The sequence below is a fragment of the Pholcus phalangioides genome, unplaced genomic scaffold (genome assembly GCF_987345545.1).
Source record: "Pholcus phalangioides strain wild (caught in Gottingen) unplaced genomic scaffold, Ppha-v1.0 ptg000008l_1, whole genome shotgun sequence".
Classification (NCBI taxonomy): Eukaryota; Metazoa; Arthropoda; class Arachnida; order Araneae; family Pholcidae; genus Pholcus; species Pholcus phalangioides.
The window spans coordinates 46,143,506-46,169,840 of record NW_028301601.1 but is presented as its reverse complement, the minus strand read 5'-3'; the positions used below and the strand labels follow the sequence as shown (position 1 = coordinate 46,169,840).

At 39.6% G+C, this 26,335-nt stretch overlaps 1 protein-coding gene across 1 annotated transcript in view; it reads left to right on the top strand.

Annotated features, from left to right (window-relative positions):
* Window positions 1-660: 660 nt before the first annotated feature.
* The window catches only part of LOC149084401 (uncharacterized), a 62,794-nt gene continuing 37,119 nt past the window's right edge, over window positions 661-26,335 (top strand). The window contains exons 1-2 of the mRNA XM_089234789.1: window positions 661-905; window positions 13,355-15,900. Coding sequence (XP_089090915.1) covers window positions 13,386-15,900 — 2,515 coding nt within the window. The 5' untranslated portion in view covers window positions 661-905; window positions 13,355-13,385. The remainder of the gene's footprint in view (window positions 906-13,354; window positions 15,901-26,335) is intronic.

Genomic DNA, 26,335 nt, shown 5'->3' with positions numbered 1-26,335 from the left:
GCTCTTCGCCCCCCCCCCCCCGGGGGATCCAGGGCATCTCCGGCAAAGCGACAGAGACTGAGTCGTTATATACGAGGTCGTTGCGCTTTCATCGACGCTATAAGCAAGGTTCAGTAACATTGTTTTCATCGTAATCAGCCCGCACTGCTAATAATTGACGTTAAAGCCGAGGTGGCGTTACAATCAAGGTCGTTAGGAGCGATTTTGACTGTACTCAGGCAATTAACGGCAAGACATTTTTCTTTTGTTCGCTCAAAAAAAAAAAAAAATTACAAGAAATTTTTAAGGACGTTCAAGATGACCTAATAATTACCTTAATTACCTCGCATGTTTGCCCCGTTACCTCACCCATCCGTTATATCCGAATGCACGCGTGATAGGAAAGAAGCTTGTGAGAAACTAATGCGACTAAAGGCGACTTTTTCGCAATCCAAGTACTGACTGTGTGACTTTCCCATATGTCGCTCAGCTGCGAGTCTTGAGTGACTTTGACCAACGAAACAGCATTGCAGCTAAGCATTCTTTATCTACCTCGGTATAGGTGTGTGTGTGTGCGCGCGTGTATGTGCGTATGCGTGCGACACACACACACAGAGAACAAACAAAACAAAGTCCACGAGGCTTCGTCACTGATTAGGACACAATCCGTCGTTGCTATTTCATTTTTCCAAGCCTCGTACTGAAAATGAAATTGTGAGGATATCGTGAACCCTCCCCGTCTATAACAACATCTCTACGGCAGCCATCTCAAGCCAGCCATCGCGCAGAGAAAATGCACCCGGAATCCTCTGCAAATCGCCACCGACAGGCCAAAGAGAAATGCGTCCGACTGATGCTGTGATTGACCATCCGAACGAAACACGGCCCTACCGGACACCAACACAGGGAGAAGACACAGCACTGAAGTGAGTCCCGTTTGAATTTTTCCTTTTTTTTGCTCAGTGTTATTTATTTGTTGCCACCGCCGCCATATCTAGGGGGGGAAAAAATAGATACATTAGATCTCTCTTATCGGTACAGTGTTAAACATGTTATAGATAATGTACAGATACAACGTAGAGATAGAGGCCACGTTGCAGATTTGATTCTGGGAAAATAAATGCACACTGTACATATTATGCATAGGCACATGAACCTGGGGGGCTTAGATCATTTGAGGTAACCCCCACCTCAAATAAATTTTGTGTATGGGCTGAGCCCCCGGCCCCCGAATAATTAATGAATGAACAATGCAATGTGCACCTTCCCCTTCTCCCGCGTACGTGCTTGAGTCCCGTATATACGGGACGACCAGAAACTTTCAGCCCGGCCAATGTTTTCTTTGTTTTGAAACCTGTATATATGCTTTATAATTATTAATTATTATTACTGTTATGACAAGAATTTAAGGAATTAGGATTATGTTTGAAAATTATCTAGGTTTTTTGTTGTTGGGGGGGGGGGGGCAGCGGTTATTTTTTATTTCTGGATCAATTTGGATATATTTTGCTAATGGTCCATCCATGTTACAGGCGATATTTCAACCTGTATAGGCCTACTATCAGTGTATAGCATGCAGGCTCAATAGATGGCCCTCGGAGTCATCTAATATATGTGGAGCATGATTTCAAACCTAACTTTAAAAAAAAAAATGGAGTCTAAGTAGCATTTTTCTCCAGATCCCTTGAGTGACTCGCCGCATATTTACAAAATACTTAAGCAATCCCCGCGGCACAATTCCAGATCACTCAAGCAGTGCGTTTACACATCACTGTGACCCGTGAGGCACAGTTCCGGGTCGCTCAAGTGGCCAGCTGCACATTCACAATTCACTGAAGCGGCCCACAGCACATTCCCAGAATACTTGTGACCCGCGACACAGTCCAGATTTTTCACGTGGCACATTTGCAGGCCACTCAAGTGACCTGAGGCACAGTTCCAGATCACTCAAGAGGACTGCGACACATTTACTGATCACTCATGTGGCCCGAACCACATTCCCAGATGACTCAAGAGGGCCGCGACACATTTACAGATCACTCATGTGGCCCGAAGCACATTCAAAGATCACCGGCATGTTTACAGAATGATACAATACTTGAGTAACCCACGACACAGTTCCAGATCACTCACTTTACAGATAACTCAAGTGACCTGAAGCATAGTTCCAGATCACTTGCCGGCATATTTGAGGAATACTTGAGCGACACAATTCCAGATCATTCAAGCAGCCCGCTGCACATACACAGATCCCCTAAGTGACTTGCGGCACAGTTCCAGAGCGTTTAAGCCACCCGTGGTACAGTTCAACATCACATTAAGTTACCCACGGTACATTTCCAGATCATTTGAAATGTGTGATGAGCACGGAGATCACTGTGGCGTCATTCCAGATGACTCAGGTGGCCTTCGACACATTTTCAAACCAATTAAGTGGCCCGCAAACTCTTAAAATTCGAGCACCCTTGCGTATAAGAACCATTTTCTTCCGTAGGACGAATGAGGCACGTGCCCAGTGCAGGGAGGGGGGGGGGTACCTACGCAAGATCAACATTTAGTTGGGGCACAGTTTCTCGAATGAGCAAATTGGGGGTGGGCGGGGGGCACGTGCCCAAAAATTTTCAGGGCTCCCAAAAGTCCACATGCCACCTCCCCTTTAGCTATGCTTCAAAGAAGACTATGTATAAAGCCGGGTTTTCCTAGGAGTAGAATTTCTGCGCCTTTTTCAGCGTGAAAACACTGATTGGTTAAAAACTTGAAATTCAGGTTTTTTTGACCAATCAGAGTTTTGACGCTGCACGCGCTGTGGAAACCTGCTTCTAGGAAAACTTGGCTTAAGGTAGGACTGGACGAAACCCAAGTGCCAGGTCGCTATAGCGACTGAAAAATTGTTATTGGCACCTAAAATTTTCTTTGTGTAGTTACTAAATTGTGTGCAGACTGAGAGCAGCACAGAATGTTTGGAATTTACAGAAGCAACATGAAAGAGAGTAATTATGGCCCTGAAGCGTAGATTTTTTCGAGATTTGTAGGCCTACTGAGAAAACGCTGAAACATGCCCCAGAAAACATTGAAGTATGTAGACCTACTAAAAACGCTGAAACATGTCCCAGAAAACATTTAAATATGTAGGCCTACTAAAAACGCTGAAACATGTCCCAGAAAACATTGAAATATGTAGGCCTACTAAAAACGCTGAAACATGCCCCAGAAAACATTGAAATATGTAGGCCTACTAAAAACACTGAAACATGCTCCAGAAAACATTAAAGTATGTAGGCCTACTAAAAATGATTAAACGTGAACCAGAAAACACTGAAAAATGTAGGCCTACTGGAAACACTGAAACGTGCACTAAAAACATTGAAATATGTAGGCCTACTGAAAACACTGAAACGTGCACTAAAAACATTGAAATATGTAAGCCTACTAAAAATGCTAAAATATGCCCCAGAAAACGTTGAAGTATGTAGGCCTACTGAAAACCCTGAAACATGCCTCAGAAAACACTGGAATATGTAGGCCTATTGAAAACGCTGAAACATGCACTAGAAAGCAATGAAATATGTAGGTCTACTGAAAACGCTAAAATACGCACCAGAAAATATTGAAATATGCAGGCGTACTAAAAACTCTGAAATATGCACTAAAAATAAAGATAAATCTGCATTTACAAAATGCTTATATTATATACAGGATGGGCAAAAAGTCCGTAGAAACTTTAAAAATTCCTAAAAATCGGAAAAATAAACAGAAATAAAAAAACTATTTGCAAGGTTAGCATCGCTAGGTCACGGGAATTATTTTAAGACAGAGAAAACCTCAAAAAACAGTCGATAGGTAGCACTGACGTACACAAGTCAAAGAAAAGATACTCAATAAAAACGAACAGAATGCCTCCAAATCATTTATTACAACAGTATGTGTTCCACCACCACAGGGGATAACACATTGCAGGCGAGTCACAAATACAGCAACGGCAGAGTGCAGCAGGTCCACATACACGGTTTACAACGGTGAACCGGTGGTGGATTAAGAATTCAAGTTCTTATAAACATCTCATTTGCATATTTCCACCGAAGTCACTCGCGTACCCGCGCCACCTATCGACTGTTTTCTAGTTATTTTTTCCTGTCAAAAAATTCCCGTGACCTGGTGATGCAATTGTTTTTTATTTCGGTTTTTTTCCGGTTTTTATTCATTTTTAAAGTTTCCACGGACTTTTCGTCCATCCTATATATGTACATAAAAGTACAATAAATAGAATATTTCTATATGCTTAGAAATGTTGAATGTTATACGAAAAATCTATATATATAAAATTGATTTTATGTGTGTATGTCTGTGTGTGTGTATGTTCTCTATACAAATCTACAATTTTAGATCGATCGTCACCAAATTTTGCATATTTACCAAATGGCACCCGAGTTGAACGATAGGCTACTTTAAAATTTTGTCAGAGCAGGGTGAATCCCCCGAATGGGCAAAAAACGGTTGGGCAACAATGGTTTTTGGGCCTCAACAATCACTTTCGGAACATTTACTTTGGTTACCGTGGTTCCCTAGCAATGCGTTTCAAACAAAGCCGCTTGTAAGTTTTACAAGCTTACTCTTAATGCAGCTTTGGTTTCAAACGTGTATGTGCCTTTACAACGGTTTGTCACTTCTTTAATCCTGTTACCATATGTATAATAGTTTATGCCTTTATAATGGTTTGCCACTTTTTCAATCCTCCCAGTAATGAGGCTTTTCGAATAGACGTCATAATCATCATCAGCATCAGTTTGAGGGTCAAGCAAAGGATGATTTCCATAGAAATCAGTGTTAAAATTGCCGATTTTACTGTAGAAATGCGGAAATTTGGTGGGGTTTTCCGCCCCGTCAATAATTTTAAAAATTGTATTGAATTTTCGATTTTTGAAATATTCAGTTCGCTTAGAGATACGAAGCCTAGGAGATTAAATATGAAGTAATTAGCCGGACCTACTTTTGAGTTTGATATCCATGCAATAACATTGATTTCAACTTTTTATTTATATCTTCTCAAGCATGAAAATTAATGTCTTCGTATTGTCTTTTGATATTTATTTGCATAAATTCATGTAGGTTAGGATATTTTAAAATTAGTTATGAGCCCGTAAAAAGTGGATCGAAAAATTTCCACAGCTTTAATTAAGCATTTTTTGAAAGCTAAAACAGGTAGATGGGTAACTTGATGTTCAGGGGGTGGAAGTTTATCGAAATACTTAGCACCCCTTAAAAAAGGAAAATATATATTCATTTCTACGTTCATGTAAATCTAAATTTGTTTATTTCATGAATCGCGCAGGAAGTCGCCATATTGGTTAACTTGGACACGGTTTATATGTCCCTCAAGAAGAAAAAGAGAGGGAGATATCACGTGATCCAAAAAAGCCTCATTGAAGAAACCCGGGCAGCGCCGGGTATTACAGCTAGTATATATATATGCATTTAAAAATGCTGAAGTCTCCTTAACAACGAAAAATATGCGCAAAAAACATAGGGGGAAAAAATCCGGACATTTAAATATGCGGAACTGCGACCGAAAAATGGAAAATATGCACAAAAGAAAAATGTACACAAAAATGAAAAAAAAAAAGCATATTAAAATCACCGAAGTCGGCCTGTGGCCTGAGAAGAAACAAAAATATGCGGTAAAACTAAAAAAAATATGCACTAAAAATTGAACAAAGAATGCATTTAGAAGTGCAAAAATGTGCATTTAAAAATATTCCTTAAAGTGAACAATAAATCCTAAATGGTAAAATATTTTCGTGAAAAAATTAAAGAAATTTCATTAAATTTAAAGAATAAAAATGTGAAAATAATCCTGAAAACATTGGTGCAATGCGATTAATAGAAAAAAATACTGGAAATATGCACTTATCCTAAAATTTCGGTGATTTCGTGCGTTTATATCCACACTAACTATAAAAAGTGCTAAAATATGCAATTGCATATGCACTTATTCATTTGCGCATGATCGGGGCTCTAGTCATTGCCATCTACTATATTCGAGCCGATATCCGAACTTTTATGTGAACCGTTTTCTCCCTCGGGCAAACGGGACGCATGAATAGTGCTTACAAAATTCAAGGACCACAAAAACTACCCAAAATATTCACGTTCTCATTGCTTTTAATTCTGTACTTAATTGTCAAAAAAGAAATGCTATAGCGTATTTAACAATCGATTTATAATGTATTCGTACATGCTGGGGTGATTGTCACACAATAATGCTTTGTAACAATTCTGAACTAAGAAAGCTCCCTCCTCCCTCCCATAAATTCATGTTTACCATGGGCCCGCACTTGTGAGAAACGAGCCGCATGTCGTGTAAAACAAATGAGCTTACATTTTATGAATGTTTAATATAAGTTCTCTCAACTAGAAGAGCGTGTTACGAAAGTCATTGTTGTTGGGAATTTTTTTTTTCTGCGGGGGTTGCATTGTTGCTGTATTTTTACTAGTGACTGGCGTTGGAATAGTCATTGTTGAAAGGGAAAAGAAGTGGATTCAGTGACACTTGAATTGTCTAAGAAAATATTGTTATGACAACGTAAAATGACATTTTCGAAGCGACGTTCGAAAGGGCAATGTTACCAACAAGTTCGTCCACTCAGGAAGCATTGGTTGAAAAGTCATTTTTATCGTCAACTAACGTAAATGACATTTGCTAAGTCATTTTTAACAATTTACGGTCTAATTGGCATTCAGAAAGTGTTATTAAAAAGACATTGTTGATGAATAGTAAATGACATTAAAAAAGTGAAGGTATTGTTGCCTACCAGTAGTGAAGAGCGAAAAAAAAATAGGAAAACATTATTACTTTCTTGCAAGCAACATTGGAAACGTCATTGGTATTAAAGGAAATTCAGAGATAGCAAAGGAAATTAATTATTATCAAAAGAAAAGTCACACTGTTATCAAAGGAAAAGTCATTGTTATCAAAGGAAAAGTCATTGTTATCAAAGGAAAAGTCATTGTTATCAGAGGAAAAGTCATTGTTATCAAAGGAAAAGTCATTGTTATCAGAGAAAACGTCATTGTTGTCAGTGAGAAAAATAAATCGCCGATGAATAGCGTACTTGGCATTTCAAAATATCCGAAAAGCCATTGTTACCAACTTTCGGGATGCATTAATTTAAAACTCAATATACCTTTTGTAACAATACTTTTTCAATGCCGTGGCAGTAACAGTGACTTTTTGACTAATGCATCTCGAATGTTGGGACTTGGATTGACTAGTCGGTAACAATGATTTTTCGGATAACATTTTGAAATGCTTCTTATGCTATTTGTCGGTGATAACAATTTTTCCTTTGATAACAATGACTTTTCCAACGCCACGTCAGTAACAGTGACTTTTAGACTGATGCACATCCCGGAAGTCATTTACTTGTCGGATAATATATTGAAATCCTCTATAATATTGCCCTGCCCTACAAATAGCGCAGGGCGATAGCTAAAATTGATAATGGTCGATATGAAATGAATATTTGTAGGGCTAACAACTGTATAAAGCAATGTTCGAAAAGTGATTGTTATCAAAGTAGATTCAGTGTTATCAAAGGAAAAATCATTGTTATATCGAAGGAAAACTCACCATTAGATCAAAAGGAACCTGATTGTTATATCAACGAGAAAGTTATTGTTATTAAAGGAAAAAATCATTGTTTTATCAAAGGGACAAGTCATTGTTATATCAAAGGACAAGTCATTGTTATATCAAAGGACAAGTCATTGTTATATCAAAGGGACAAGTCATTGTTATCAAAGGACAAGTCATTGTTATATATCAAAGGAAATTAATTGTTATCAAAGGAAAAGAGTCAACGTTATTAAAAAATAGTTACCAACGACAAATAGCGTAAGTCGCATTTCAAAATATTATCCGTAAAGCGATTGTCACCGACAAGTAGACGACTTTCGGGAATCATTATTGAAAATTTGCTGTTACTAACAATTAAAGAGTGTTAGAAAAGCATTGTTATCAACGGTATATTGTCAAAAAAGCTCATTGTTATGTGAAAAAAATCACAAAAAAGTCAGAACAAAAAATGCATTTTGAAAAAAATTTTATCATTTAATTTAATGGGGGACTTGCACATGGAAAAGGCTAACAGGGCACCAGTACAGGGGCCCGGCCCGTTAAGAATCTCTTTTTAAAACATAAATTTACTATAGAGGAGACCCTGTCAAAAATTCTGGTGAAAACCCCCAAATGATTACAGCCAGGGCCGTAACTAGATGTTTGGTCACCCAGGGCAAGTGCGCATTTTGGCGCCCCCTTGTAATGTTGAAGGAGAGGTTTGAGAATAAAATTCTCACTAAAAATAAAGATAAATCTGCATTTACAAAATGCTTATATTATATACAGGATGGGCAAAAAGTCCGTAGAAACTTTAAAAATTCCTAAAAATCGGAAAAATAAACAGAAATAAAAAAACTATTTGCAAGGTTAGCATCGCTAGGTCACGGGAATTATTTTAAGACAGAGAAAACCTCAAAAAACAGTGCGCCCGGGGCACGAGACCCGCCTGCCCCCCCCCCCAGTTGCGGCCCTGATTACAGCTCAGGAGAGTAGCAGCCCAGCTACAGGAAGTGGGAGGAGGGTGTAAACTTTCCTGCTTAAACGCCCTCCCCCCATAATTAGTGTGTTTAATAACTTATAAATATTTTTCTTCAATACATTGTTAAAAACTTGAAAATTGTTGCATTACATATCGCGTCTTCAGTTGTCTGTTTCCATTGTTATTCTAATTATACTCGCAAAAGACGTAAACGGGCTTTTTTACAAGAATCAGGAAAAACACTACAACAGGAAACAATCAAAAAAATCTCCATTGTTTCCATGATTGTTTTCTTTGATAATTTTGATGAGACAATCGTAAAAAACTCTCCGGACTATAAAAGAGCGATTGTTTAATCATCCACACACACAACTACAGAATAATCGAAGCTTTTCCGTCTAGGAATGCGCAATAATTTCGAATTTCGAGGAACGATAATAAATTCCAAGGACACAACAATATACAACTTAGATTAATAATTATTTCAGTGATTATTTTCGTCTAATTGATTGTTGGAAACATCCCATCTCTGAATTTCCAATGAATTACAAAATGATCCCATTACGATGACGGGATCGTCTCTCAAGCGTTGGGCGAAGCCCAGGAGGCTCGAATACATTAGGGGACCCCCTCCCCTATAATCAGGGCCTGTTTCTCGCATGAGCAAACGGGGCACGTGTCCAGGGCCTAAAAATTTGTGGGTTCCATTCGGATGCCAAAAGTTGGCATCTTATTTCGATACTTTAATTTTTTACGAAAGTATTCTATTAACACATATTTTTCATTTTTGATCGTCTTGGGGGGGGGGGGGCAAAGGGTACCCCATGCCTCTCGCCTCTGCCTTCAAAGAATGTATATTCATATAGATGGCACCCCAAAATGTCGAGTTTTCTCAGGGCCCGAACTTATAGGAACAGGCCCTGCCTATACAATAGCCTACTGATTTTTTCGCAATGATTCTCGAGAAAGTATGCAAATTAGTAGGATGATAAACCAGGTGGAAGGCTCAGTAGGCCTATACCAATCAGACCGTCTTAAGGGAGTATCATGGGTCCCCGGGCCAATTGATTTTTCTGAGGCCCTACCAAACAAATCCTCGAAAATTTTAACCAGATTTAATTTTTGTGAAGCGAAAAGGAGCCCAATCCGTGCCCGGGTGGGCCCCCATGCCTTAAGACGGCACTGATATCAATTACTCGTGGGGGGGGGGGGGGAGAGGGACTATGATGCGTGATGCTGATGTAATTCTGAATTTTTATTGATTATTCATTTTTTATTTCGATATTTTATTTTGTTATTTTAAATATGATTCAGGGTTTTTCGGGAAAACACAGGGCCCGAAAATAGTCACCGAGACTGCTCGAAGCTCTTCCAAGCATAGTAAAAAAAAAAAAGCAGGACAAAACAAACCATACGTAGTCCGAACTGCAGGGCCGGAACTAGGAGGAGGGCAACTGCTCCAGGCGAAAAAATTTAGGGCGTGGCAGTTTTAGGTGGGAACAAGGAACACCCTTATAAAGATACCGAATTTCAAAGTTGTGGGGAGACAAAATCATGATTGTCCCGGGTGACAAAAATTCTAGTTACGACCCTGTCGGATTGTCATTTTTCTACCCAAGGGCCAGTAAAATGTCTGAAGCATTTCGACGGACCACCGTGAGTAGCGTGAAAAAATAACCCGTATTTTACGGGACATTCCTGTGTTTTTTGGTTGAACTGATTTTTTTCTACCCGATTGTCCAGGGTTTTTTTAACGAAGCTGATTTTAGTATGTTATTTTTACTAAAACTATATATATATATATATATATAACGTTATAACGGTTTTTTTTTCAAAAAACAGTTATAAATAAGCATTAAACGGGCGAAACCTCAATGAGTATTAGTGATAGTTACGACCCGAAAATGAATCGTGCTATAAGCGGGGGAACGTTTTGAGTGGGAAAACGTTACCCATCTCACAGATATTTGTCTTATTTCAGCACTTTTTTTCCGGGAACTGAAATTTTCAACTAAAATTCCTGCAATTCCTGTAATCTTTTTAGCAATTTTAACAACAATTGGTGATTTTGCCAACTGATAGCAACATATTTGGGTGACAATTGGCGATGTGCGCCATATTCGAGGTCCCAATTTTCCGTATTTTTTCCCTGAACGGAATGTGATCACTTAAGTTTTAACTTTTCTCGAGAAATAAATTTGCTTTACAGTTATTTGCAATAGCCCACAATTTCAATAATTTTCGGCAATAATTGCCAATTTTATTTGGAATTTCATGTTTTGGCGGCAATTGGCAATACATCCTGTGTTTAGGGTCATATATTCCAGTATTTTTTCCGATGAAATATGGTCTCCCATCGTATTAGGGTTTGGTTTTTTTTTATTTGAACCAAAGACAACATTATCAATATCAATTTCACAATAATGATAATCTCCCATTGAGTTAGAATTAAATCATGGGCGGAGATACGGGGTGGGGGTGGGGGGACATTGTGTACATGAATTGATATCATCATTATGATCACCATGCCCCAAAGCAATCATCGTGCCCCCCCAAGACATTTAAAGTCTATCTCCGCCTATGAATTAAATTGTAAAATATGTCTGCGGACCATCTGTACCATCGTTATGAACCACCTCCAGTCTGCGAGCCATAGGTTGAGAAACGCCGTCGTAGGGGTTCAATAACTTCTAGGGGTTGTGGAAAAAAAACACTCTTTGAAGGACCCGAAAGGAAAGAGAACTTGCGATGGAAACAAGTAAAATTTTTACTAAACTACTACCCTATAGGCTGCTGTCTCCAGGGACTGAGTCTGATATATTACTATCAGGACCTGTGGCGTCCTACGGTGGCCGCTCACCCAGTAGGGAAGATGCTCCCATACTCCGGGGAGGTGACCTTTCAGTTGGAAATTCCTTGGAATATGGACTGGGTCACCGCGCTGGGTTAGGATGTTAGGATGGATGGATGGATGTCTTTGTAACTATATTATCAACCCCCCCCCCTCCCTACTGGTGCGCAGGTGCAGATCCAGGGGGGGGGGGGTCGCATTTTGTTTTTTGGCCCAGAGAAGCGATCGCTTTTCTGATGGCTCCGGGAATTGGTGGGTGCTGATGGAGTCGGGGTCATCCCCCCCCCCTCCAGGTCTGGATATTACGGTTGCGACCTCTGTATGGTAGCTGTCCCGGCCTGGATAATGAAAGGCTTTTCCAGCATGACTTCTTACAGAATGGGAGTCATGTTCTGGTTTGTGGGATGGTGGTGTCAGAAGGGACGATTTATTGCGTAGGTTCTTTGGATATAAATTCCTTGGAATTGTACATATAACGAATCTCAATAGCCTTAGTCTCCATCAAGTCTAAATCCGGCACTGGCTGAGGCAGAAAACGTAACAAGAAATTTTCGTTAGTCGAAAAATTCGTAAGCTGAACTGTATCTTCATTCTCACAGAAGGTGTGCACAGGGCCGCAAGGCCCACTTGGCCAGCCGTGTTTCCCTGTATAATGTTGAAAGAGAGGTTAAAGAGGGAATTCGGGCCCCCCCCCCCCTCCATCTGGTCCAGTGCCCGGGGCACCAGACACGTATGATCTTCGCTAGTTAGGTAGCCGTGTATGTGTGCACCCTCTTGGATTTGTACTAGAATTTTTTGCAGTCCCCCCCCTCCCCGTTCGAACCCCACCGTCACCGCAGCGAGGTCGGCTGAAGTTGGTTTCCTGTGGTTTCCAACTTCGAGTCGCAAATGCGAGCCGATCTCTCCATTAAAAAGTCTCACCACAGAGAGCAACAGGCCTACAACGATTAATTATTCAATCATTACACTTCAATCATAGTTAGAAAAACTGGTGGAAGATGGCAGCACTACACATAACAAGCATTACAGAGAAACAAACTTCACATCAGGTTTCACTACACGTACACGCACATTCCCGCATGTACCAATTCGTTAGAGGTTCCGCAAAGGAATATGGATGAGGTGCATGTCTGGGTTTAGTAGTAGTCCCCCCCCCCCTTCCAAACGAGAACTTTTGTTTTTTTTTTTAAATAAAAACATGTGAAGTCGTACCGTGGACCACCCACCAAACAAAACGCCTGTCAGCTTTCACGTTGTGGAAGGAGCCATGGTTTTGCACAGAAGCGTATTTACTGGGAGGCTCAGCAGCAAACTATAGCCCAGGGCGGTAAGTTTTAAGGGACGGTAAATTTGAGAAATGATTGGTCAAGAAATCAGTAGAATGGCAGAAGGGTAGCAAAATTTGTATAGCCAAAGGCCGTACAACCAGAAATCGGCCTCTGCTTAGGTCAGGTGAGGGACAAGGGCAGTGTCACCGAAACCATGTGAGTGACCAAAACGATGTGGAATCATGGGAATGCCAAAAGCATGACCTAGAGAGCGAGGGACGAGTTCAGTGAGCGACCAATTGAGTGTCCTAGAAAGTGTATGCACGTGGGAGTGACGAAGAGTACACACACGCAAGCATGTAAATGACCAAACAAAAGAATGATCGAAAAACGAGGGACCAGATCAATGACCAAAAAAGTGTGCATGTGAGCAACCAAAAGAGTGTCTTGAAGACAGACACAGGGGCCAAGCGGGCTATATGTAGCCTAAGGCGGAGTGGTCAAGAGAGTAATACCAGAATGGAAGAAGGGCCGCAAATTTTGTGCAGCCCACAGGCGGCAAAATCATAAATCCGCTTCTGGTTTTACTTTCTGTATCTTATTGGCCTGTACCTTAATGTACCCAGATTTTAATATTTAAACAATATTTCTGTGTATTTCAGGTAAATAACACCGTTCGTCTGTTCTTTGATAATGTCTGAATGCCAGGAAAGCAAAGCTTCAATTTCCGCGACGGACATTGGCGAGAAAGACGCCGACATCAAACAACAAGCTGTCGCGAATGATTCCAAGCTGTCTGATGTCCCTCCCTCAACAATAATCAGCGAACAACAGCCTGTTAATGCGGCCAAGAACGGCGAGGTGATAGATTTCAGAATAACCAAATACGATCGAGATCCGCCGGAAGTCAATGGAGTTCTCGGAAAATCCGAAAACGACGGAGAAAGTCTTTTGAAAATCGACTCCGGGGACATCGAGGACGACGACGAATCAGAGAAGAGGACCGATTCGCTCAAGAACATTCTGGAGAGGTCCATGGAAGAGATCAACGATGTCGTCGACGGTCGGTGCGGCCAGCACAATGGCGTATTGATCGACGAACACGAGCTGAACGAGCAGAATTTCAGCAACTTCACTCACGGGATGCCCCTCATGGGTAAAAACAAGGCTTTCATAAAGATGTATTTCCCGACATCCAGCCACAAAGGTTCTCCGGAAGACACCGGACATGACATCGTCGGCTTTGCTGCCAACTCTCAAGATGTCCAAGATGAAACGACCGTGGAAAACAAACCAGGTGACGTCGAATGGGACAAAGACCAGCAAAACCAGCAGGTGTCGTCAATAGTCATCATACAGGAGCCGTCGCTTCTATCGCCGACAGCAAAAGCCTGGCTGAGAGACAATCGGATTGTCATTGAGGATGATGATGGCGGTCATCACGCGAATACGCTGTTTAACCAAAGAAATCAATCTCCTCCGGGACACCAGCAGGTCAAAACGGAGCAGGACAAGCTGTGGGCGGACGGTCGACAAAGGAACGAACACGATACTTCATGGGTGAGTATCGACCACCAGAAACAGGCACTGAGGCAACTCCTGAACAACGAGAACCACGTGGAAGCATGGTTGAACCAGAACTCTACCGAAGTATGGATCGACAACAGCGTCGAACTATTGCACGGGAAGTCCAACATGAATGGTGACCACGACGCTGCAGCTGTCGGACACGACTCATATCAACAGCAGCAGCATCATCATTACGAGGAACATCACCGATGGCCACAGAAGCAGGGTGACCACCACCACCACCACTGGTTCGACAATCACCACCATCACGCCCAAGAGAAATGGGTGAAAATCGAGCCATCTGATAATATTGTCCCCTACAAAGACGTGTCGGAAGAACCAGAAGCCGTCGTTCCGACATTTAATCAGGATCCAGATCCTAAAATGAAAACCGACCATCACCATCATTGGCCTGGAGGTAGGATAGATGATCACAACAATAATACACGAGCGGCATATCCATTGATGACTGGCACGAAACCCAAGGTGGCGTCGGCGGCAGTCATTAAAACGGATCCATACGGGAATTCCGAAGACACCCGTGGCAACAACAACAACAAATCCGTTGCTGCAACGGAGTGTTGGGTGTCGGAGAAGCACCACGCCTCCTCCATTCAGGATTCACTGCACGCCGCGGATCATGCAGATCACCATCACGGCTGGCCGCCATCGTCATCATCAGCCCCGCCCCCCGCCGAAGAGCACTGGTCATCACCGAAACCGAACCACGCTCACGTACGGATCTTATCGGGATCCCAAAACCAATGCGAAGAAGGGATCGCCAACAACCAACCCGCCTTCTTCAGTCTTGCTGGGAGTTCATCGTCCCGTTTGTCCCCGCCCCTGAGCGACTCGAACCCACCCACTAAGGGCCACCTGCAGCAGCATCATCATCATCAACAAATATCGTCGGGACCGCAGAAAGAAGAAGAAGAAGAGGGGGACGACAGAGTTTCGTCGCCACCTGACGGCGGTGGGGGCAGGGGCGGCAAAGAGACCACCGCAGGCTTGGAAGCCGGTTCTTCAAGTGGTGCTCCTACGAGGACGGTCATATCCCCAGTCATGGTGAGCACGTTTGGAAGCATGGCTCCTTACAGCATGGCAGGGAATTACCCGACGCCGCCTTCGTATTCCGGTAGGGACCTGTATTCGGGCAAAGCGGCAGCTGCGGCCGGCTACTGCCACGCGGTGGACAACACCACTTCGTCAGCTGCGGCCCTGTACGCCAGTCCCGGAGGATTGGCGATGCTGCCGTACGTGACAGCAGCTGGTCAGCCCATGAGTGGACATCAGGCGATGGTCGGACAGACCGGACACCCCTGGAGCAACCAGTCCCAGGCGTCCAACGTCGTCGGGCAGGACAACCAGTCCCCGAGCCCGTACGGGATCTCGCCGTTGACGTCCGGTCTGAATTTGACTCAGAACTCTCTGAATATAGCGTCCGGAGGGGCCCAGGGCAGTGCTTGTGAACACAACGATATTAACAGGACAGCGGCCGGTTTCTCGTCTTTCGGGACCAGTGGTCATTCTTACCTGAGGCCGGACATGACGACCCCGTGGAGCCTTTTGGATCATTCCGTGACCAGTCTGCAGCACTCGCCGTATTGTGCCGATGGTATGGGCCACCATCTTGGGCAAGGTGAGTCTAAAAATATATTTTCCGATTCATCAGTAAATTTACCCCCCCCCTTCTCAATTTGTTCATTACAAATTTAATATAATCATTATGAATAATTCATAATAATTTGCATACTCGTTAAATAATTTATGAATGAAATCCCTTATGCCCATCCATGGGGGAGGCTGACCGGGCCTGGGAACGTTCCATTTTTAAATTTTTTTAGCGATAATGAAGGGGGTGGCCCGACTAAAGGTCACGGGGCACAGCCCCCTCTCTCACTCGACCTAGAAAAAGGCATTTGATTAGAGCTGGGATTCATCAAAATTTGATCAATGATATTTTTCAATCTCGTCAAATTTTCTCTCATGTTTTTCATGGAATTTCTTGGACATTCAGTGAAAACAAAATGCCAATGAAATTTTTTCAACAATAGTTTTATCATGAAATTCTTACAAGGTCTTCCAAGAAATTCATTCAAAAAATAATTTTCCATGAAATCTCTTCAACAAAAGTTTCATGTGAAATTCGCTCACAACAACAAGTGATTTCAATGAAATTCGCTCAACAACAAATGATTTTTCAGTGAAATTCTTCCAATAATAGATTTTCAAACTTTTTCAAAATAGTGTTTCTTAAATTCCTTCAACAATAGTTTTTTTTTAATGAAAAATTCATTTAACAACAAATGCTTTGAATGAAATTCTTTCAACACAGAACAGTTTTTCTCTTACATTTTGTAAACCCTTAAATTCCTTCAACAATATTTTTTTTTCATTGAATTCCTTCAACAATATTTTTTTTTCATTGAATTCCTTCAACAACAGTTTCATTTAAAATTTATTCACACACAACAACAAATGCTTTTAATAAATTCTTTCGAAAAAAAGAGAGAGTTTCCGGTTATTCAGCAAATTCTTTTATAATAGTTTTTCAGTAAATCTTTTCAATGATGGTTTTATTGGATTTTAACACAATGGTTTTTTTATTAAATCCTTTCGAAAACATTTTCTCATGAAATTCATTCAACGACCTATGTTTTCGATCAAATTCCTCCAAAACAGTTTTTTATTGAATTCATTTAAGAATCTGCACAGCCGATGCTAGTTTCTAATGAAATTCCTATAATCAAAAGTTTCAAATGAAATTCTAAACAATAATTTCAAATGAAATTTTTAAGATAAGTTTCTAATGAAATTTTTAAGATAAGTTTCTAATGAAATTTTTAAGATAAGTTTCTAATGAAATTTTTAAGATAAGTTTCTAATGAAATTTCAAAACAACAGTTTCTAATGAATTTCAAAACAACAGTTTCTAATGAATTTCTAAACATTTCTAATGAATTCTAAACGTTTCCAATGAATTCTAAACGTTTCCAATGAAATTTATAAACAACAGTTTCTAATGAATTTATAAACAACACAAGATTTACAGAAGACTGGATGTTGTGAAGATATTTGTTATTTGAGATGTTAATTTTTTAAGGAAGGAAAAAACTCATCTCTGCCTCTACCGGGAGTCGAACCCGGGTCCCTCGATTGCCGGACGAGTGCTCTGACCACTAAGCTACAGAGGAGATAGAGATTTTCCTTCGCTAGAGCGTATATCTCCTCTGTAGCTTAGTGGTCAGAGCACTCGTCCGGCAATCGAGGGACCCGGGTTCGACTCCCGGTAGAGGCAGAGATGAGTTTTTTCCTTCCTTAAAAAATTAACATCTCAAATAACAAATATCTTCACAACATCCAGTCTTCTGTAAATCTTGTATTAACAAGTGGAGAGCGACATTCATGTCATTATAAACAACAGTTTCTAATGAATTTATAAACAACAGTTTCTAATGAATTTATAAACAACAGTTTCTAATGAATTTATAAACAACAGTTTCTAATGAATGTATAAACAACAGTTTCTAATGAATTCTAAACGTTTCTAATGAAATTTCTAAACAACAGTTTCTATATATGTAATGAATTTCAAAACGTTTCTAATGAAATTTTTACGATAACAGTTTCTCACACACACACACACACACACACAAAAGAAATTTCAAAACAACATTTTCTAATGAAATTCCTAAAAATTTTCTAATGAAATTCCTAAACATTTTCTAAAGAAATTCCTAAAAATTTTCTAATGAAATTCCTAAACATTTTCTAAAGAAATTCCTAAAAATTTTCTAATGAAATTCCTAAACATTTTCTAAAGAAATTCCTAAAAATTTTCTAATGAAATTCCTAAAAATTTTCTAATGAAATTCCTAAAAATTTTCTAATGAAATTCCTACAACAACAGTTTCTAATGAAATTCCTACAACAACAGTTTCTAATGAAATTCCTACAACAACAGTTTCTAATGAAATTCCTACAGCAACAGTTTCTAATGAAATTCCTACAACAACAGTTTCCTATAAAATTTTTCAACAATCACATGATTTAAATGAAATTCATGCATCAATCACTTGCTTTCAATGAAATTTATTCAAAAATAGCTTTTCATCACATTCTTTCAGCGATAGCTTTTCGTTAAGCAACAATTTTCCCCGAAATTCTTTGAGAAAATGGGTTTTCTCGTTAAATTCTTTCATTAGCTCTTTCTAGAATTCTTCCAACAGTTAATTAATACATATTATTATTGCACTTATAAATAAACAATAAATATTTTTGTAATTATTTTATCATCACAATTCCTATAAACTAAATTTATGGGAGTTCTGTGCACACGTTTTCCATAACATTTTATTTTGCTGTAGGCTAATTATACGAAAAATGTGTGGTAGATTCAAATTGGTTTTCAATAATAAAAAATTTAATTATCAGAACAAGTTATTTCTAATGTTTGATATTATTTCTTTGGTCAGTTTGAGTAGAATTGTTAAAAGTTTCTTATATATGGGACTTGAAGCATAATTTAAATAACGTGTGTTCCTGTTGAAAACCAGTAAATGAAGCCCAGTTTCACTTTGGAAAAGAATTGCAGAGCAGCAATGCAGTTTTGCATAGATGAAATTACCATGGTAACAGTTCCTAATGAAATTCCTAAAACAGTTTCTTATAAAATTTATGCAACAAATCACATGCTTTTAAATGAAATTCACGCAACAATCACTTGCTTTCAATGAAATTTATTCAACAATTCACTTGCTTTCAATGAAATTTATTCAACAATTCACTTGCTTTCAATGAAATTTATTCAACAATTCACTTGCTTTCAATGAAATTTATTCAACAATCAATTGCTTTCAATGAAATTTATATTACGAAATATATATATCTTTCTATTACATTCTTTCAACAATAGCTTTTCGTTAAACAACAGTTTTCCATCTTTCCGGTGTGATTGACCCATAACTATGGATGGGACGAAAATCATGGATATATTTCGACAAAATAAAATAAACATTTTAAGATTGTTGATGATAAATATACACAAAAATATTTTATAATATTCAAACACCTCAGAGAAAATTATTTTTTCTGTCCTGAAATTAATTTGAAAAAAAAATTCCATAATTTTTTTTTTTCAAAAGTCTAAACATTTAGGCAAAATTAAAAAAAAAAATGTGTACAAATACTATACAGTTGATTTCCCCAGGTCCCCAAAATATTGCGATGTTTTACTACGCTTTTAAATTATTCTCACTTGGTTAATATTTATGAATTGATAATCATTATGTTTGGCTGAATACGTGTGTGAACAAGTTTCAATTACTCCAAATTTTCTAAATACTGTACACTGTGTGGCAATTGCTGAAAAGAGATTTTGTGTGTGTGTGTGTCCAATAACTTAGGCTATTTTTACAAAAGGTAATTTTTCGGAAAACAAAATTACATATTTGCCGGTATTTTTGTGAGCAAGATTTTTTTCATCAGTATTCATTTATTTATGCAATATGCCGCTGTGGTGGTCGAGTGGTTATAGTGCCGGACTCGTGATGCGAGGATCCGGGTTCGAACCCCACAGTGGTGGTCGGCTGAAGTTGGTTTTCTGTGGTTCCCAACTTCAAGGCGCAAATGCGAGCCGATCTCCCCGTTAAAAAGTCTCGCCACAGAGAGCAACAGTCCTACAACGGTAAATCATTCAACCATAACACTTCACTCATAGTTAGTAAAACTGGGGGCAGATGACAGCACTACACATAACAAGCATTACACAGAAACAAACTCTACGTCAGGTTGCACTACACGTACACGCACATTCCCGCATGTACCGATTCGTTGGGGGGTTCCGCGGGGGGGGGGTGCATGTGCGGTGTAGCAGTAGTAGGTAGGGGCTCGGGGATGTTCTTAAGTCAGCCACCTCGTTGGGCAATTTGCCTGTTGTGGCGTTGTATTTGTATTTGTATTTCAAAGGCCTATACAAGAGGACGGATTTACACATAGATGTGTTTTGTAAAATTTGACAAGAAATCGGAGATCGTGGGGGAGTTAACAATAGTGGAGGGGAGCTTGTTCCGTTCAACTATGGTAAACTTAAGTGGTGGTATTATTCCGGATGCAACTAGGATCACCGATCTGGGGGGGTATTCTTATTGACGAACGGCTTAGATTTCCTGAAAACCTCAGCGGTGGCCAAAAAATCGAACACACAGAATTCTCGGTTTCATTTTTAAGAAGGTGTCTTCGCCCGTTTTCCTGAAATGATTCTTCCACATTCCGGATCTTGTTCGTCCTGGATTGGAGTAATACGCCGTAAGGGTTGGGAGACCTTACCTACAGAGGAGGGGGTGCAGAGAAGTGCTCTGGTTGGTACACAAGGCTTGAGCTATGAAGAGAGACCTGATTTCTTGAATATGTTTACATTGGAAGAACGCAGGTGTCACTGGGGATACGAATGAAGTGTTTAAAATTTTCAACGGGATGGATAAAATTGGTTCTCTTGGTCCATTTTATCACTAATACATCGCCAAGTAATATATCGTTAGTTCATTGATACATCATCAATCAAGTGCTTCGACAAGAGAACACCAGTATCGATTGGTAAGAGACAAATCTAAGTTGTGGGTCGCAGGGAGTTTTTCTTAGATAGGGTTGTGAATAAATGGAATAGCTTACCCCCGGGGGTAGTGAACTCTAACAAAATTGGCACGTTTAAAAAGAAATACGATAAACATGTTGTGGTAAATAGAGAAGATACCAATGCTTATATATATATATATATATACAATAAGACAACCATAAATATTTTTTATGGGCATTACATTACAGTTTATCCTGTTTATATAGTTTGTAGTTTATACGTATACCCCACTTTTAATTGGGTTGCCGTATTTCAGAAATATATGACATCCATTTTTGTTTATTGACATTTTTTTTTTCAGTCACCTCGTTGGGCATTTTGTCTGTTGTGGATTTGTATTTGTATTTATATGGTATCGCCCATTTTTACTGTCCATTTCCATACTGCACGCCGGTTTAAAACCAACAATCAATTTTATTTGAAGAATTATGACAGACAGTTTTCTTTGTATTCGATAGGTGGCAGTAGGAATATAAATCCAATGATGTTTCTCGCATGGAGAGTGGTAGAGTTTGAAATATACTAATAAGTGTATATATGTATACATAGGAGATTAGGAAACTTTCCTCCTATTGCTTTTTTTCTCCGGTTCGTAAATTATGCCTTCCGTTTGTACCGGTCCGCGAAAATGTTCACTTAATGTCACCGGTCCACGAGTAGAAAAAGGTTGAAGAACACTGGTCTAAACAACATCATGTGCCTCGGCCAAAGTGGTGTTCTGGGGTGGGGGGGGGGGGTTTACCAAGTTGGAAGTAACAGCCAACTCATTAATATATTGTAATTACTGTAGGTCTATGGTGACATTGCACAAGTCAATAAAACCTATATACAGTCGACGCTCCAAATAACGACCCCCCTTCTTCCAGTCGAAAACGTATGCTATATTGGGAGGGTCGTTAAATGAAAACGTTTGGGACTTTTCCTGTCGGTCGTTGTAATGGAATGGTCACTATAACATGATGCCGTTATAACGAGTGTCGACTGTAATTCCCGGCAGAAGACCCTACAACAGGCCTGCAACGGTAAAATCTCTAAACATTACACTTCATTCATAGTTCGAAAAATATGTGGTGGATGGCAACACTATAACAAGTACATGTGTGTTTTAGTGATAGTAGTAGCATAAGACCTTGGCTGCGAATTGTGACGGGTTCGTGTAGCCCAGCTACTTTGGAAGCCTGATCTGGCGGATGTCTTGGGAGTTCTAACCCCAGTAGTGCTATGTAGATCAGGCGTCCGTACTAAGCCCGATGTCGACATGGTAGCTTCGGGGGGGGGGGGGGGGTAGGAAGCCCGTGGCCACCAGGCTCTAAGGAGGAGCGAACCGGCCTAGGGCGGAAACGTAGCAGAGGATCCAGTATTTTTATACACCAGGCTAAGTAACAGCCTTAAAATGTTTTTCAGAGGTTTCTCACATGAAATCAATGGTTCTCAACCGCGAACCAAATGACCTCCTTCTGAATTTCAGCTCCCCCCCCCCCGACTTTTTTTAAATTTCTGCCTTACTTGCTTTTCCTCTGAATTTCTGTCTTACATTGCTTCTGAATTTCTGCCCCCCCCCCCCCCCCCGACTTTTTGAATTTTTGCCTCACTCGATACTTTTTTTTTTTTGCTCTCCCGGGCCATGCCTGAATTTCTACCCCCCCCCCTCCCCCGAGACCTTTTCTGAATTTTTGTCTTACTTACCTTTCTTCTGAATTTCTCACCCCCATTCTTAGACTTAGAGACTTTTTAAATTTCTGTCTTACTTGCATTTTTTTTCTGAATTTCTGTTATTTGCCGTTATTCCGAATTTCTGCCCCTCGTAGACTTTTACTGAATGACTCATATGCTGTTTTTCTGCAGATGCTCTGCATTTCTACGGTACTGGCTATTTTTCTGAATCTCTGTTCCCCCCCCCCCCTGACCTTTTCTGAATTTCTGACCTTCTCCGTTTTCCGTTTCCAGAGCTAATTATCAATCAAAATATTCCGAATATTTCACCTCAACACTCGGTATTACAAACTACAAGACCACACACCGAACGGTCATTCGATAAGATCAGACGGAGATAATACGGTCTGACCACCACAGAAACGGGAGGGCTGAGGTCAAGTCATTCAATGATTTAACAAATGCTCGATCATGGACCCGGTCGAACCCGGGACCTCCCAAGGACCCATCGATTTTATTCCAATAACCTTGTATGAAGTTTCGGGTTTTCCATTCAATAATTAAGGGCTTTTAACATAGACACCCAAGACGGCGAACTTTGGAATGAAGACGCAAAAAAGGGACCTTTCATTAGAGGAGTGAAAACCTCGTGTTTGTGATTACAAAGGGAGATAAAAAATTGAAAGAAAAAAACTCTTTCTCTTTTATCTTTTTCTCTCTTTCTCACGTATAATGATAAAAAGGAGAATATAAGAAAAAGATAAGAGATATCTTTTTTTTTTTTTTTGGAAATAAGATGTTTCTTCGTTCACTGAGATAAGATGTCAAAAAAAAGAGATCTTCGCGCACTGAGTTGTGAACTTTTATCTCGAATCTTTATCTCTCTTTCTCCTAAAAAAAATAGAGATAAAATGCTGTTAAAATAACTCGTTTTTTTTTTCTCGGGAGGGACCGAAGTCCAGTCCAAGACGCCATTCAATGAAAGAGTGAGAGTTAAGAACAACAACAACTGTTATTGTTATTATTTCATTATTTCAAGGGGTAAAAAAGAGAGTTATTAATAATGATAATAATGAGTGAAAGAACCTGAAATCGATCCGATTTACGATCATGGATATATCAACAGGTTGGTGGTGACTTGCAAGTAATTACTCCTCTGTTGTCGTTTAAAATGATCTCGAGATAATTGTTTTTTTATGGAGATAAAAATCGGAGAGCATAATATAATGTGATTTCTCTCCTTTACTTATTTAAGAATTTATAGTTACTATGTACGTTTCGGTGTAACGCAGCGTTTCTCAACCTATGGTCCGCGGACCAGAGCTATTCTAAATTCAACTGGATGGAAAATTATTTAATTTTTGTAATTGATAATATCCTGAAAAAATACATGATAATAATCGTATTTCAGCCAAAAAAAAAATTATTTTGGAGAAATTTAGGGGTCATTCAACTATTATGTCAGCATCGAGGAGGGGTTGGATTTGCTGACTTTTAATGACTGGGGGGGGGGGGGTTAGAAGTGATCTCTCTAAATGTGTTACGCGGACCCCTTTAAGTAATATGGAAATTTGTCCGGGCCACTTTGGTGCTCTGGAATTGTGTCGCGGGTCACTCAAATGATCCGCAAATATTCCGTATTAAGTAATCTGGGAATGTGCCGCGGGTAACTTCAGTGATGAAGAGCTGCACTGCGGACCGCTTAAGTGCTCAAAAACTGTGTCATATATATCATTTAAGGGATTTCTAAATGCACCACGAACCGTTGTTAAGAGTTATGGGACGGTGCCACGGTTCACTCAAATGATCTGTGAATGTGCCACGGACCTACTTAAGTAATTTGGAAATGTGCCACGGGCCTACTTGAGTGATTTGAAAATGTGCATTGGCCGTTTAAGCAATCTGGGAATGTGCCGCTAAGTTCATTTTTACAAAGTTAGGTTTGAGATGGCTGGTCACATTAGATAGCCCCAAGGGCCACATTTGGCCCGCGGGCCATGGATTGAGCATATATGGCTTAGAGGGTAAGTTGAAATTAATTTCTTAAAGAGAAATTTTGAGCTCTTTAGCCTTCAAATAGCACTGAAATTAACAGAAATTGATTGTAATAACACACATATAAAGGTATTTTCTTTCAAAATTTTAATTTTTAAATATTTTTTTGCATCAAAAAATAAATTTTTGATCGTCGGGGTCGGGCGCATAGGGGCTCATACCCTCCCCTCCCCCCCCCCCTCTTATACGTCTCTGATCCCATTTTGCGTTAGGAGTTGGGGGCAGACCTGACGAATTTTTGATGACGGGAGGGGTCAAAAATGGCTAAAAAATGGTCAATAATGGCTACATCTGCTGACATAGTACTTGAATGAATGGCCCCTTACTAATTATTGATAAAATTGATGAAGGGCCGGGAAATAACGGGCTGCTAGAAAAAAGTCTCAGTAAATAATTTTTTTTCCTTAAAACTGTTTATCATGGCTTCGTGACTATTTCATTGAGAGAAATGAGGAAAATTGGAATCGCAAAAAAAACATAATACGGGACTACGTTACTACATCCTATACATGAGATTTCAATACGGAGTTATCTCACTGGCCAAGATCACTATTACGTCACTAAAAGACGAGGCGGGGCTGAAGAGGCAAGGGGTTCAAATTGCTTTAGTGCACAGTAGGTATGTTACTGTAAATGTGGTAAATCGGTAACTATGCATAATCGTCAATCGTCTCCGTAAGTTTGATGAATTTATCACTTTAACCGGTGATTATACCCAAGTATCGTAGGTAAATTTGATAAATACTAAATAAAAATTCATTTTGTGATTATACATAATACCCATGCGTACTTGGCTAATTCAATAAATATTTAAAATTTATTGCTTTTTACCGGTAATTATGTATAACCAACTTCAGGGGTCGTGACACTCCCCTTAAATCGGAGTAGGCCAGACAACCCTACCCTTTGTCTAGTTGAGCTTGTTTCCTGTTTATGCTGCCACCTGTCTTCCATTTTCTGAAGTTAAAGATGGAAATACTTGAACTTTCATGTTACGTCAGTATCGTGGTATAGGTCTTCCATACTAGACTCATTTGAGAGTTTTTCTCATATTTATCAAAATCATATGAGAAGCTCTTTTCGGGAAAAATAATGAATTTCGCATATATAAGTCATCTTCATTGCATTTGTCTGCTACCCACAGATTTTATGAATTTGAAATTCCAGTCTCCTATAGGATTTTTTCTCCGAGAGAAATATTTAGGTGTTAGGTGTTTTGTATTAGCCTATATTCCCTCAATTCCGGCACCTATTGATTTTAATGCTAGCACACAATTCTCTTTATAGAAAACATATCGTACAAATAACTATTCAGAATTTTTGTCGCAAGTTTAAGAAAATGCTTCCACCATTCCGGACATGGATGTGGAGCTAAATCTGTAAATACAGTCGGCCCCGCTTAATCGGATATAAACGATTCCAGCACACAATATCCGATTAAGCGGAGTATTCAATTAGGGGGGGGGGGGGACAGTTCAATTACCATTTTACAATGTTAGTATAGTTTGTATATTGAAAACTGGATGAAGGATCAATATCAATAAAGGTTCTCGAATAAATCAGGCATTAAAAATGAAATGATAATTATATTCAATTATAATATTCAAAATTGTATTTAATTATTAAGATTTTTAATTTTCATTAGGAAAGTTAGTGCCCTCTACTGGCTCAACAGAGAACAAAAAATAAAAAAATCTGCGTGAGAATCTCTCGCGATAGAAGTGAAACTTCT